The sequence below is a fragment of the Pan troglodytes genome, chromosome 1 (assembly GCF_028858775.2).
Source record: "Pan troglodytes isolate AG18354 chromosome 1, NHGRI_mPanTro3-v2.0_pri, whole genome shotgun sequence".
Taxonomy (NCBI): domain Eukaryota; kingdom Metazoa; phylum Chordata; class Mammalia; order Primates; family Hominidae; genus Pan; species Pan troglodytes.
Window position 1 is genome coordinate 79776842 of NC_072398.2, and position 15954 is coordinate 79792795.

At 37.2% G+C, this 15954-nt stretch overlaps 1 protein-coding gene across 10 annotated transcripts in view; it reads left to right on the plus strand.

Annotated features, from left to right (window-relative positions):
• NME7 (NME/NM23 family member 7) overlaps positions 1–15954 on the plus strand; it is a 229615-nt gene that overhangs the window by 29139 nt on the left and 184522 nt on the right. For 6 of the 10 annotated variants that reach the window (XM_009437588.4, XM_063787333.1, XM_063787493.1 and 3 more), the window contains 2 exon segments: positions 13815–13922; positions 15022–15188. In XM_009437588.4, the coding sequence (XP_009435863.1) occupies positions 13815–13922; positions 15022–15188 (275 nt within the window). 10 annotated transcript variants of the gene reach the window in all.

The window sequence follows — 15954 nt, forward strand, 5'->3', positions numbered from 1 at the left end:
ATTCACCTAACTTTTCCTTCTGTTATAATTTGTTTTCCTTTATTAATGAGAAATGCTAAGTTGGAGTTGACAAATTAGATTCTTCACATGTGAAGAACCGTTTTACTTGAGTTTGCCTTCTGTCTGTCTTTACAAGACAGATTTATGAAGAAGGAATAGGTCTCTGTGAACAACCTGGACAGGCTCAAAACTAGTTATGGTCACACTAAAGTAAGGTTAATATTTGACACTATTCAATGTAAGAAAATTTCTTGGTCTTTGAAGGAAGCCCTGGAGGAAGACTATTTGATAAAGGATAGGTACAAAACAAGTTAGTGCTTAAAATCTAGCCTCTGGCAATGGGATAATATAAACCTTTTCTTTGTGTTTTTATTTCTATTGTACTTATCACTGTGACATCTAAGTAAAGCAATGTGAATTACTATGCTTGTTTGCCTACTGTGTAGATAATACATTTTTAATGATCTGCTATTGAGAGGTGACAGCATGCTGGCAGTCCTCACAGTCCTCAGTCACTCTCGGCGCCTCCTCTGCATGGGCTCCCACTTTGGCGGCACTTGAGGAGCCCTTCAGCCCACCGCTACGCTGTGGGAGCCCCTTTCTGGGCTGGCCAAGGCCGGAGCCCACTCCCTCAGCTTGCAGGGAGGTGTGGAGGGAGAGGCGTGAGCGGGAACCAGGGCTGTGTGCGGCACTTGCGGGCCAGCTGGAGTTCCAGGTGGGCGTGGGCTTGGCGGGCCCCACACTCGGAGCAGTCGGCCAGCCCTGCTGGCCCCGGGCAATGAGGGCCTTAGCACCCGGGCCAGCAGCTGCGGAGGGTGTACTGGGTCCCCCAGCAGTGCCAGCCCACCGGCGCTGCGCTCGATTTCTCACCGAGCCTTAGCTGCCTTCCCGCGGGGCACGGCTCGGGACCTGCAGCCTGCCATGCCTGAGCCTCCCACCCACTCCGTGGGTTCCTGTGCAGCCCGAGCCTCCCTGACAAGCGCTGCCCCCTGCTCCATGGCGCCCAGTCCCATAGACCACCCAAGGGCTGAGGAGTGTGGGCGCATGGCACCGGGACTGGCAGGCAGCTCCACCTGCAGCCCCTGTGGGGGATCCACTGGGTGAAGCCAGCTGGGTTCCTGAGTCTGGTGGGGCCTTGGAGGACCTTTATGTCTAGCTCAAGGATTGTAAATACACCAAAATCTAGCTCAAGATTTGTAAACACACCAATCAGCACCCTGTGTCTAGCTCAGGGTTTGTGAGTGCACCAATCGACACTCTGTATCTAGCTGCTCTGGTGGGGCCTTGGAGAACCTTTATGTCTAGCTCAGGGATTGTAAATACACCAATCAGCACCCTGTGTTTAGCTCAAGGTTTGTGACTGCACCAATGGACACACTGTATCTAGCTGCTCTGATGGGGCCTTGGAGAACCTTTATGTCTAGCTCAGGGATTATAAATACACCAATCGGCACTCTGTATCTAGCTCAAGGTTTGTAAACACACCAATCAGCACCCTGTGTTTAGCTCAAGGTTTGTGAATGCACCAGTCGACACTCTGTATCTAGCTGCTCTGGTGGGGCCTTGGAGAACCTGTGTGTCCAAACTCTGTATCTAACTAATCTGATGGGGACGTGGAGAACCTTTGTATCTAGCTCAGGGATTGTAAACGCACCAATCAGCGCCCTGGCAAAACAGGCCACTCGGCTCTACCAATCAGCAGGATGTGGGTGGGGCCGGAAAAGAGAATAAAAGCAGGCTGCCCGAGGCAGTATTGGCAACCTGCTGGGGTCCCCTTCCACACTGTGGAAGCTTTGTTATTTGGCTCTTTGCAATAAATCTTGCTACTGCTCACTCTTTGGGTCCACGCTGCTTTTATGAGCTGTAACACTCACCGCGAAGATCTGCAGCTTCACTCCTGAGCCCAGCGAGACCACGAGCCCACCGGGAGGAACGAACAACTCCGGAGGCACTGCCTTAAGAGCTGTAACACTCACCGCGAAGGTCTGCAGCTTCACTCCTGAGCCAGCGAGACCACGAACCCACCAGAAGGAAGAAACTCCGAACACATCTGAACATCAGAAGGGACAGACTCCAGATGCGCCACCTTAAGAGCTGTAACACTCACCGCCAGGGTCCGCGGCTTCATTCTTGAAGTCAGTGAGACCGAGAACCCACCAATTCCGGACACACTATGTTCTCAGAATGTTCAAGGCAAAGTGAAAATTTCCTTGTTTAGAAGCCGCTTTTCACTCACCCTTACTGGAAGCAGCTGGCTTGAGGGGGCAGGTTCTTAGATGGTGTTGATTTCTTTCTATATATATGTGTGTATATATATATATCTTCTAAAACATATATATATAATATATATTTAATATATAAAAGTATATATAAAATATATATTTAATATATAAAAGTATATATAAAATATATATTTTATATATAAAAGTATATATTAAATATATATTTTATATATAAAAGTATATATAAAATATATATTTAATATATAAAAGTATATATAAAATATATATTTATTTTATATATGAAGAATATATATATATTATAAATATATATATATAATATATATATTTCTTCTAAAAAAATCAGGATACATGTGCAGAACGTGCAGGTTTGTCACATAGGTACACGTGTGCCATGGTGATTTGCTGCACCTATTGACTCGTCCCCTAAGTTCCCTCCCCTCATCCCCCACCCCGCAACAGGCCCTGGTATGTGTTATTCCCCTCTCTATGTGTTCTCATTGTTCAACTCCCACTTATGAGTGAGAACGTGTAGTATTTGGTTTTCTGTTCGTGTGCTAGTTTGCTGAAGATGATGGCTTCCAGCTTCATCCATGTCCCTGCAAAGGACATGATCTCATTCGTTGTTATGGCTGCATAGTATTCCATGGTGTATATGTAGCACATTTTCTTTATCCAGTCTATCATTGATGGGCATTTGGGTTGGTTCCATGTCTTTGCTATTGTAAATAGTGCTGCAGGAAACATATGTGTGCATGTGTCTTTATGGTAGAATGATTTATATTTCTTTGGGTATATACCCAGTAATGGGATTACTGGGTCAACTGGTATTTCTGATTCTACATCCTTGAGGAATTGCCATACTGTCTTCCACAATGGCTGAACTAATTTACATTCCCACCAACAACGTAAAAGCGTTCCTATTTCTCCACAGCCTTGCCAGCACCTTGTTTCCTACTTTTTAATCGTCATTCTAACTGGTGTGAGATGGTATCTCATTGTGGTTTTGATTTGCATTTCTCTGATGATCAGTGATGCTGAGCTTTTTTTCATGTTTGTTGGCCACATAAATGTCTTCTTTTGAGAAGTGTCTGTTCATATCCTTTGCCCACTTTTGGATGGGGTTGTTTATTTTTTTCTTATAAATATGTTTAAGTTCCTTGTAAATTCTGGCTATTAGACCTTTTCAGATGGGTAGATTGCAAAAATTTTCTCCCATTCTATAGGTTGCCTGTTCACTCTGATGATAGTTTATTTTGCTGTGCAGAAGCCCTTTAGTTTAATTAATTAGATCCTATTGTCAATTTTTGCTTTTGTTGCAATTGCATTTGGCCTTTTTGTCATGAAGTCTTTGCCCATGCCTATGTCCTGAATGGTATTGCCTAGGTTTTCCTCTAGGGTTTTTATGGTTTTGGGTTTTACATTTAAGTCTTTAATCCATCTTGAGTTAATTTTTCTATAAAGTGTAAGGAAGGGTTCCAGTTTCATTTTTCTGCATATGGCTGGTCAGTTTTCCCAGCACCATTTACTGAATAGGAGATCCTTTCCCCATTGCTTGTTTTTGTCAGGTTTGTCAAAGATGAGTTGGTTGTAGATGTGTGGTATTATTTGTGAGGTCTCTATTCTGCACCATTGGTCTATGTGTCTGTTTTTCTACCCATACCATGCTGTTTTGGTTACTGATGCTGTTGATTTCTATTATAATGTCATTCAAGGTGAATGTGGGTTCATGGAGACTCAGACTAAACTTTAGAAGCTTGTTGAACTGTAACCTTTATCATCTACATAATTTACTCCAGAATGTCTTTGAAGTCAAACAGAAGCAGATATTTGGCTTGAAATAGATTGAGACTAGTTACTGACCCTTCAACATGCAAATCATGAAAATAAGACTTCCAGTTAGTTTAAGATATTTCTCCATCATGCATTATGTAATCCATTTAGTATGATTTAAAGAAGGGAGCACTTTTGTATGAACAAAAATGTTTTGCTGCCTATTGTGAAGTAATTTTTCCTAAAATACAGCATTACAAAAATGCAATGTACATTTTTTTCAGTGCACTGTTAGAATTACAAGTCTGATAAGTATGGCCTGATTTTTATTGTTGTGGTTGTGTTGGTTTTTAAAACCTGATTTGTCTTAATAGGGGGTTAAATTGAAAGAATATATTTGCTCTTTCTAGAAATCGAGCAAACACTGCAGCTTATATAGGCTGCTTAGTCCAGTGTCTCTCAGAAGGGAGTTTCCATCCCTTCTTGCCACAGTTAAGGAGAGTGGCTAAGAGCAGAAGATCTGGAGTCAAGCTGCCTGGGTTCACCTCTGTTTATAAGCTGTGTGATCTTGGCAAATTTTTTTTTTTAAATATTAAATGTTTATGGGTACATAGTAGATATATATATTTATGGGGTTCATGAGATAGTTTGATACAGGAATGCAATGTGAAATAAGCACATCATGGTGAATATGCTCTGTCCCCTCAAGCATTTATCCTTTTGATACATTTATGCTTTTGATATCCTTTTGATATCCTTTTGTTACAAACAATGCAGTTACACTCTTTAAGTTATTTTAAAATGTACAATTAAGTTATTATTGGCTACAGTCACCCTACTCTGCTATCAAATATTAGGTCTTAGTCATTCTTTTTATTTTTATTTTTTTGTACCTATTATTCACCCCCACCTTCCTTACAGCCTCCCACTACTCTTCCCAACTTCTGATAACCATCTTTCTACTCTCCATGTCCATGAGTTCAATTTTTTTTCATTTTTTAGAACCCACAGATAAGTGAGAACATGCGATGTTTGTCTTTCTGTGCCTAGCTTATTTCACTTAACATAATGATCTCCAGTTCCATCCCTGTGGTTGCAAATGACTGGATCTCATTCTTTTGTATGGCTTAATGGTACTTCATTGTGTATATGTACCACATTTTCTTTATCTGTTCATCTGTTGATGGACATTTAGGTTGCTTTCAAATCTTAGCTATTGTAAACAGTGCTGCAACAAACATAGAAGTGCAGATAACTCTTCAATATACTGATTCCCTTTTATTTGGGTATATACCCTGCAGTGGGATTGCTGGATCATATGGTAGCCCAATTTTTAGTTCTGTGAGAAACCTTCAAACTGTTCTCCATAGTGGTTGTGCTAATTTACATTCCTAACAACAGTGTACAAGGGTCCCCTGTTCTCCACATCCTCACCAGCATTTTTTATTGCCTGTCTTTTGGATAAGAGCCATTTTAATTGGGATAAGATGATATCTCATTGTAGTTTTGATGACATTTCTCTGATGATCAGTGATGTTGAACACCTTTTCATATGCCTATTTTCCATTTGTATGTCTTCTTTTAAGAAATATCTATTCAGATCTTTTGCCCATTTTGTAGCCAGATTATTAGATTTCTTCCTGTAGAGTTGTTTGAGTTCCTTAGGTGTTCTGGTTATTAATCCCTTGTCACATTGGTAGTTTGCAAATATTTTTCCCATTCTGTGAGTTGTCTCTTCACTTTGTTGATTGTTTTATTTGCTGTGCAGAAGGTTTTTAACGTGATGTGATCCTGTTTGTCCGTTTTTGCTTTGGTTGCCTATGTTTGTGGGGCATTGCTCAAGAAATTTTTGCCCAGACCAATGTCCTAGAGATTTTCTCCCATGTTTTCTTGTAGTAGTTTCATAGTTTGAGGTCTTAGATTTAAGACTTTAATCCATTTTTATTTTATTTTTGTATATGGCTGGAGATAGGGGATCTAGTTTCATTCTTCTGCATATAGACATCTAGTTTTCCCAGCACCATTTATTAAAGAGGCTGTCTTTTCCCCAGTGTATCTTGTTTGCACTTTTGTTGAAAATGGGTTCGCTGTAGGTGTGTGGATTTTTTCTGGGTTCTCTATTCTGTTCCATTGGTCTATGTGTCTGTTTTTATGTCAGTACCATGATGTTTGGGTTACTATAGCTCTGTAGTATAATTTGAAGTCAGTTAATGTGATTTTTTCAGTTTTGTTCTTTTTGCTTAGGATGGTTTTGGCTATTCTGAGTTTTTTGTGGTTCCATATAAATTCTAGAATGGTTTTTTCTATTTCTATTCTTTGAAGAACGACATTGGTATTTTGATAGGGATTGCATTGAATCTGTAGATTGCTTTAGGTAGTGTGGACATTTTAACAATATTCATTCTTTCAATTCCATGAACATGGAATAGCTTCCCATTTTTTTTTTTTTTTGGTCTTTTTCAAATTATTTCGTTAGTGTTTCATAGTTTTCATTGTAGAGATCTTCATTTCTTTTGTTAATTCTTAGGTATTTTATTTGATTTGTGGCTATTGTAAATGGGATAACTTTTTTACATTTCTTTTTAAGATTGTTCACTGTTGGCATATAGAAATACCACTGATATTTGTATGATTTCGTATCCTGCAACTTTACTGAATTTATCAGTTCTAAGAGTCTTTCAGTGGAGTCTTTAGGCTTTTCCAAATATAAAGTCATATCATCTGTAAACAAGGATAATTTGACTTCTTCCTTTTCAATTTGGATGCCCTTTATATCATTCTCTTGTCTGATTGTTCTAGCTAGGACTTCCATTATTATGTTGAACAACAGTAGTGATAATGGGCAGCCTCGTCATGTTTCAGATCTCAGAGGAAAGGCTTTTAGTTTTTCCCCATTCAGTATGATAGTAGCTGTGGGTCTGTCATATGTGTCAAATATGCTTTTATTATGTTGAGTTATGTTACTTCTATATTCAGTTTTTTGAGAGTTTTCATCATGAAGGTATGTTGAGTTTTATCAAATGCTTTTACAACATCAATGGAAATGATTGTATGGTTTTTATCTTTCATTCTTTTGATATGACATATCACATTGATTGATTTGCTTATGTTGAGCCATGCTTGCATCCCAGGGATATATCCCACTCGGTCATAATGAATGATCTTTCTAATGTATTGCTGAATTCAGTTTGCTAGTATTTTGTTGACAAGTTTTGCATCAATATTTATCAGAGATATTGACCTGTAGTTTTATTTATTTATTTATTTTGATGTGTCATTGTCTGGTTTTGGTATCAGGGTAATACTGGCCTCGTAGAATGAGTTTGGAAGTAGTCCCTCCTCCTCTATTTTTTGGACTTTTCTTTACTGGGAGACTTTATTATGGCTTTGATCTCATTACTTGTTATTGGTCTCTTTAGGTTTTGAATTTCTTCCTGGTTCAGTCTTGGTAGATTGTATATATCTAGTTATTTTTCTGTTTCTTCTAGAGTTTTCAGTTTATTGGCATATAGTTGCTTGTAGTAGCCACTAAAGATTTTTTGAATTTCTCCAGTAACATTTGTAATGGATTTTATTTATTTATTTATTTAGAGACAGAGTCTTGCTCTGTCACCAGACTGGAGTGCAGTGGCGCGATCTCGGCTCACTGCAATCTCCTCCTCCCGGGTTCAAGCAATTCTCCTGTCTCAGACTCTCAAGTAGCTGGGACTACAGGCGCCTGCCACCATGCCTGGCTAATTTTTGTATTTTTAGTAGAGATGGGGGTTTCACTATGTTGGCCAGGCTGGTCTTGAACTCCTGACCTCGTGATCCTTCTGCCTCAACCTCCCAAAGTGCTGGGATTGCAGGTGTGAGCCACCACGCCCAGCCATTTTGACTTCTTAATAGCCATTGTGACTGGTGTGAGATGGCACCACATCGTGGTTTTGATTTGCATTTCTCTATACGCCACAGTTACAGTGTTATAATATCCTGTGTTTTTCTGTGTACTTACTATTACCAGTGAGTTTTGTACCTTCAGGTGATTATTTGTTGCTCATTAATGTCTTTTTCTTTCTGATTGAAGTACTCCCTTTAATATTTCGCATAGAACAGGTCTGGTGTTGATGAAATTTCTCAGCTTCTGTTTGTCTGGGAAAGTCTTTATTTCTCCCTGATGTTTGAAGGATATTTTAACTAAATATACTATTATAGGGTAAAAGTCTTTTTTTCCTTCACCACTGTAAATATGTAATGCCACTCTCTCCTGGCCTGTAAGGTTCCCATTGAAAAGTCTGTTGCTAGACGTATTGGAGCTCCATTGTTTATTTGCTTCTTTACTCTTGCTGCTTTTAGAATTCTTTCTTTATCCTTGACCTTTGAGAGTTAGATTATTAAATGCCTTGAGGTGGTCTTCTTTGGATTAAATCTGTTTAATGTTTTCTATAATCGTCTTGTATTTGGATATTGATATCTTTCTCTAGGTTTGGGAAGGTCTCTGTTATTAGCCCTTTGAATAAACTTTCTACCCCTATCTCTTTCTCTACTTCTTCTTTAAGACCAATAACTTAGATTTGCCCCTTCCAGCTTATTTGCTAGATCCTATAGGTGTGCTTCATGTTTTTTATTATTTTTTTGTCTCCTCTGTGTATTTTCAAATAACCTGTCTTCAAGCTCACTAATTCTTCTGCTTGATCAATTCTGCTATTAAAGGACTCTTATGCCTTCTTCAGTATGCTTTTTGCATTTTTCAGCTCCAGAATTTCTGCTTGATTCTTTTTAATTATTTCAATCTCATTGTTAAATTTATCTGATGGAATTCTGAATTTCTTCTCTGTGTTATCTTGAATTTCTTGGGTTTCCTTAGCAGAGGTTTTTTTTTTTTTTCAGGAAGCACAAATTTTCATGAAATTTGAAAATTCAAACCACAGCATGAGATTAAGAAAACACAAATATTACTTATCCAGAAGAAAAAGTGTTTTGAACTTTTTCATAAAATATTTAGGAACAAAGAAGTTGAGGCTTGGAGCGGTAGAGTAAGAAATAAGGAATATGTGGGAGAGAAAGTAAAGTGAAAAAAATTAGATCAGATTTTTTTTTTTCTTTGTTAGCACTAAACTGGTTTGCTTCAGGCGCCTAGCCTTGTTAGCACTAAACTGGTTTGCTTCAGGTCCCTAGCCAGGGTTGATTTTGAAACCTATAGCAGAGCTATTTTGAATACTCTGAAAGGTCACATATCTCTGTTTCTTCAGGATTGGTCCCTTGGGCCTTATTTGGTTTATTTGGTAAGTTCATATTTTCCTGGATGATCTTGATACTTGTGGATGTTCATCTGTGTCTGGGCACTGAAAAGTTAGGTATTTACTGTAGTCTGCAATCTTGGCATGTTTGTACCCATCCTTCTTAGGAAGGCTTTCCATGTATTTGAAAAGACTTGGGTATTATGATCTAAGCTATATCTGCTTTAAGGGGCACCCTAAGTCCATTATAAAACTAATGATGAATGTGCAACAGATAGTGTTATAAAATTTAAAAAGAAAATTGTTACTAAAATTTTTATTGACAAAAACAGATCTATAACTGTTTGAACTCCCCAAAACGTAAGAATTGTACTTTGGCTCTGATTTATTAATATGATATATCCTTTACAAAAAAATTTACCTAGTATTATATGTTCAATAGTTTTTATTTTCATTTATAAATATAATTTTAGTCATTTTCTGTCCATCATAAATCCCTTTTTCCTTCATACTGATTTTTTTCTGCAAAGACCTTTAAAAAACTATTTACCTAGGATTAGTTGCAGCTGAGGCTGCATCATCACAAATCCAGAGTTGCTCCTCTTGTCTGTCAGAAAAAGATCAGTGAGGGAGATGAGTGTGTGCAATGCAGTTCTAAAGTCACAGGTGGACCTATAAGCCACCATCATTGCTTTGGGAGACATAGGCAACAGAAATCCTAAGTGCTTCATGTAAACTAAGTCATTTAATCCCCAAAACTACCTTATGAAGAAAGTACTGTTTCCATTTTTCAAATGGGGAAAATGAGAGTTAGAGAGATTAAGTCTTGCCCAGGTCTTTCGGACTCTCACAAATATTCCTCCATAATCCCCCCCCAAAAAACCCCTTTATAGTTTCCTGGATCTTCTCTTTCAGCAACACATTTCAGGGCCATGTCTCTTGCTGTAGGCTGCCAGCAAATGACAACAGCAGTAGCACCAGCAGCAGCAGACTTATCAGATTGGTGTGCTCGTTGCACTCAGCTTGCTAGTAGTACCAGGCCCAGTTGGCATTTGTTGATTGATGATCATAGTATCATCAGGAATGGAATAGCTTTCTGATCAGTATCATTGAAATGAGGCCAAGGTACAATTTTGCTTGGTAACATAAGCTTAAACTTACCCTTGAACTGAGAGATTGGATTTTTAAAAGTATATCTGTATGGAAAAGATTGTTAATTTCATATGATCCACTGTAAAGCTGGACCTTCCTTTAAACAGTAGCAGAGAGAGGTGGTGGTGTGATTTATTTCTCCAAAGACTTGTTTAATCTTCAAATATAATTTCACTTGCAATTCCAATATTGGTCAATATTTCCATAAAATCACCTATTTTATGTTATAAAACTTATATGAACTTTACATTCCACTCAATAACATATTTATATACACATATATGCATGTTGCAATGTAAAAATTGTTTACATTACTTACCATCGAGTAAGACTGGTGCTCTAGGAAAGTTCTCTCTGTATAGACAGAGACCTTAAGACTTTAAGATACTAAGGCTTCTGGGTATAATAATACCACATTGTCCAGTTCAAGTCACTTCAAGACTTCTGGGTATAATAATACACATTTTCCTTTAAGACTTTAAGATTTCTGGAACAAAGTGTGATTATGTGTGAGGGATCAACTCTTTTATTATGTATAACTTATATTTAAAATGTTCAAAAGAGGAAAAATGATTTGGCTTCTTTAAGAAAGTCTCTTTTTGATGCAGTGTAATCTTTAAATGCTCCTCATAAAGTACTTTTGATAGAAGTTGGAATCTTCAAGGAAGAAGGAACTAATGATTGTCTATGTAATCATTAGGTTGTGGCATTCTCATCAGAGCATCTGTGACAGACAACTCAAGGTGTATCTATGTGCTACTAAAGTGTTAGTTTCTCTCTCTTGAGTTGGCCCTGGAAGGCTAGTGATATGGAAATATCTGAGTCATAGGAAATGTAGTTTCCAGTTTTGGCTCAGTTATTAACCAGCTCTGTGACCTTATGCTAGTCATTTATATTATCTGGAGTTCAGTTTCTTTATCCATAAAGTGAAGAGTTAAAACAAAATGATATATAGCTTTAATAGCATTTGAGGAAGGAAACCAAGTTCCTCTTTTTTTTTAGATTTGGCTCAACAAAGCTGAAAAGTAAATTTTCTTTAAATTTTAAGGGTGGCTTTTGTCTGGATGGTGTGTGTATGTGCATGTGTGTCAGGCAGGTAGCTGAAAGGCCAACCTCACAGTGATGTTTTATCCCAAGTCCAGATGTACCACTGTTATATCTCCAGGTACATCTTTTAACTCTAAGAAGTAAACACATTTTTTACTGTAAAGGTAAACCAGAAAGTTAAGTTTAAATCAAGTTTGAATATAATTTGTACTTGGAATAATAAACCTTTTCCCACAGAGGAAACAGCACTGGCTTGGGAGTTCGTTTCCAAAAACTCTACTGAACAAGCACAGGTTTCAGCTCACTTTTGTACCTGTTTCTCTGTCCCTTGGTGGGCTCCCTCTACCAGCTTCTTAGGCTTCTCAGTCACTTGTCTGCTTGACTTGAGACTCAGCACATGTCTTACGAGTAAAAACAACGCAATGAATGTTGGTTTCACTTCAATAGGCTTCCTGTCTTTCTGGATCTTGGATCCTCAGATCCTGGCTGCCTTAAAAGCTCTCCAAATCTTTGATATCCTACTTTTCTAGTTGTTCTTAGAAGTAGCATTGGTTTGCTATGAGCTACTTTGTCATAGCCAGAAGCAACAGTTCCTCAGTTTATTTTCTTTGTATTAAAACTCTTTTCTGGATAGAGTATAGTGCAAAATTCTGCTGCCCAATTCAGAATTAAAGAGTGTGGTTGGCAGGTTTGGTGGATAGGCTACATGGATAAATGGAAGTACCAGGTTTCGTGGATTTTTCATTTGCTTTAGTTAGATGTGTCATTTCTTCTATTTTATTTCTATTTTATATTTATTTTAGTGAAGGCAACATTTCAATTATGTATTTAAATAAATATTTTATTATGGATAGTAAAAATTTTAATAATCTACTAATATTTAAATTTTTATTTGTAGGTGAGTACAATACTAGAATGCACAGTGAAACCTAAACTCAAAAAAGCTGTATTGTTATAATCAATATGAAAAATATATATGACGAAAGGCTTTTACAAATGTCATAGTATGTCTCTTATTTTACATTTATTTTCTCTTGAGTAATCAGCATGGTTTAAATATGTCTTTGGATGATTGTGGGAAAAATAAAAGTGTCTTAAAAATAAAAGTGTCATCTACGTTATAGTTTATGGATATATTATAAACATAATTAGACACAACTTCTACCATTAGAATTTATAAGTCAATTATTAACTTAAAAAGAACCCCCAAATTTTCCCTAACCAGAGCATCAGATGGCAAATCCAGAATTAGCAATAAAACTCCTAGATTCCCTTCTTCCCTATACTTTTATTTGCTTATTATAATGAAGATCTTTGGGGCGAGGGTATTTTTACTAACATATATGATGGGAAGTCCTGCTCAATAGTCAAGGGAAAAGGACCCATCTTTGACTTATTTTTTTTCATTTTTAGCTCTCTGTGGTAGCCCTAAGAGTGTACTTCACAGACCTCCAACTACAGGCAACCTAAGTGACCAAGGGTCCCAGCTGCTGTTCTCTGAAATCCACTGCTGCTTTTGTGCTGAGCACTTGCTTCCCAAAGGCTGCTCCCAGCCAGTGATTGAGAGGAGCAGGGATACTAAAGCTGGCCCCTCCCTGTCCTTGGGAGTCACCTGGCTCTAGCACTTCCTGATGGGATTACTGAACCTTCCTTAGAGGGTGTAGCAATGTGGGATGATTCCACTTAACCTTCCTTGCATCTCTCCACCACTCTGTGTCAAACTTCTATTGTTTTTGTCGGCTTTTCTAGTCTTCCTTGGCTCCCTCATCATTTTATATTACGGGAATTTTCCTTAATGAAATTCTTGTATGTTCAATCTTGGCTTCACATTCATTTTCAGAGGTCCTAGACTAACACATTCTCTATTTCTATAAAAAGATACTATCATATGAAATTACTAAGGAAAAAAAGATGTTTGCTATAATTTTAATGGTAATATTCTGATACTACTAGATTCTCAAATTTAGGGAAGTCAAAACTTCATATAATTGAGAGCTCTCCTCAGAAATTTATTCTTATATTAGTTTATTGATAGTCTGTATGTAAACTTGCTTTCAGAAGGACTGAATTGTTACAGTAGTAAAATCAGGAGCTCATGTTCTCAGAAAACGTTAATTTACTCAGGATGATTAGATGGCTGTAAAGTAAAAAGCAATCCATAAGTCATCTTTGAGATATCTAAGGGTATTTAGTGAGAAATTAAAAGGAAATATTTCTGAGGGTGTGTTGATAACTGATACTTTGTTGAAAAGCAGAAACATTCAATATAATAGGTAGAAGTAATTTTGTTTATTTCATATTGGTAATTTCATTTTGTGTGACTTACAGAAGAGTGCTTGTTCTTTATATGTTAGTGTTAAAATTCTTCTGTCTTTCTTTGCAGAATCATAGTGAAAGATTCGTTTTCATTGCAGAGTGGTATGATCCAAATGCTTCACTTCTTCGACGTTATGAGCTTTTATTTTACCCAGGGGATGGATCTGTTGAAATGGTAAATAAGCCTTTCTTTGCTTGAATGTTGGCAAAGGGGGTGAACATGGGAACCATTGCCTTTTATATAATTGCTTTTTAAAAACACATTTATATGTGTGTGTGTGTGTATATATACATATGGAAATTCTTTTTAAACTTATTCATTATAATTCCAATATAAGAAGTTAACTTGTGCCTTTATTTTTAATGTCAAAAATAGGAATTTTTTATTGTTGTTGTTAGAAGACTGAAGTGGGGGCTGGGCGCGGTGGCTCATGCCTGTAATCCCAGCACTTTGGGAGGCCGAGGCGGGCAGATTACTTGAGGTCAGGAGTTCGAGACTAGCCTGGCCAACATGGTGAAAACCGATTTCTACTAAAGATACAAAAAATTAGCCGGGCGTGGTGGCACATGCCTGTAATCCCAGCTACTTGGGAGGCTGAGGCAGGAGAATAGCTTGAACTCAGGAGGTGGAGGTTGCAGTGAGCTGAGATCACGCCACTGCACTCCTGCCTGGGCGACTGCATGAGACTCTGTCTCAAAAAAAAAAAAAAAAAAAAAAAGACTGAAATGTGATTATTCATGTTTTGGATAAGAAATAAACAATAAGTGATTATAGATAAGGATTATTATGGTCATAAATACGTCCTCATTATTGAAAGCTGTTATTGCTACAAAAAGTCAAATTGAAGAGGCTCAAGCTAAGAGACTTCTGTTTCTTTGTGTTCTTTCACTGGCAACACAATTTTAACAAGTAGATCTTTTTGGTATTGGGATTTTGTGTACACAAGAAAGCAGAAATTTGGGTGTATGACTCTTTCTTTAGCATTTTGTAAGGACTACTTTGCTGAAATGATTTGGTAATAAACAAATCTTTCTATTCAGGTTTTTAAGAGTATTAAATTTGTAATAAGAAGCTTTTATGTTATTACCAGATTGGATTAGGAAATATGGAAGTTATTAAAAATTATGATTTATATTTGTAACAAAAAAGAAACAGAATATAACCTATCTTTGATAAGACAGAATTAAGAATTATTTCTACCTTATGATAAGATTAACTTTCCTTATTCATAACTTTTTTTGTTTGTTTGTTATATTGTTGTGTCTGGTTCTAGCATGATGTAAAGAATCATCGCACCTTTTTAAAGCGGACCAAATATGATAACCTGCACTTGGAAGATTTATTTATAGGCAACAAAGTGAATGTCTTTTCTCGACAATTGGTATTAATTGACTATGGGGATCAATATACAGCTCGCCAGCTGGGCAGTAGGAAAGAAAAGTAAGAAAACAATTATATAATCTTTTTACATGCTCTAACTTTGGGTTCAAAGTCAATCTGAATCAAGACTGGGAGTATGTAACCATATGAGGATGGATAGGACCTGGAAAATGGTTGTCTTCATTCTGTCTTTTTCTTTTTTTCAATTAAAAAAAAATTGATAATACCATAGTTGTGCATGTCTCATCTGACTTAATTCATGTTTATGTCTCCTGTGGCACTTAGCACATCTCCATCCACACTGCAAGCACCTTGTCTGTATTAGCTGAACGAATTAATGAATCACAATTTAAAATCTATGATCTATTCTTTCCTTTTTCCATTTTCTCCCTGTTTTCAAATGATGATCTTTGATCTAGTTGACCAGGAAGTTTTTGCCTAGATTGTTTGTAACTAATGCTGCCTATTCTCAAGTTTTGTTAACAGATATATATATATATATTTATATCTAATAGATGTTGACCAACGGATCAATTGAAAAATGACAATGTGAGTGTTGTAAAAAGGAAAAAAGAAAGAAACCATATAAAGAAATTGTGATACAGGGAGACTGATGTATCTTATTCATAACTGTATCCCTAAAAACTGTTGTAGTGATACCTCAAACAGTAAATTATTCACAGAATGTGACCCACAAAAGTTTGTTAAATATATGAATGAATAAATTTATGTCATCGAAATGTCTGGAGGTACGGTATGTCTAAAGGAAGAGTTTCCCACTGGCTGGCATCCCCGCCTCCCTATCTTCCTCCCACTGCATGTAGCT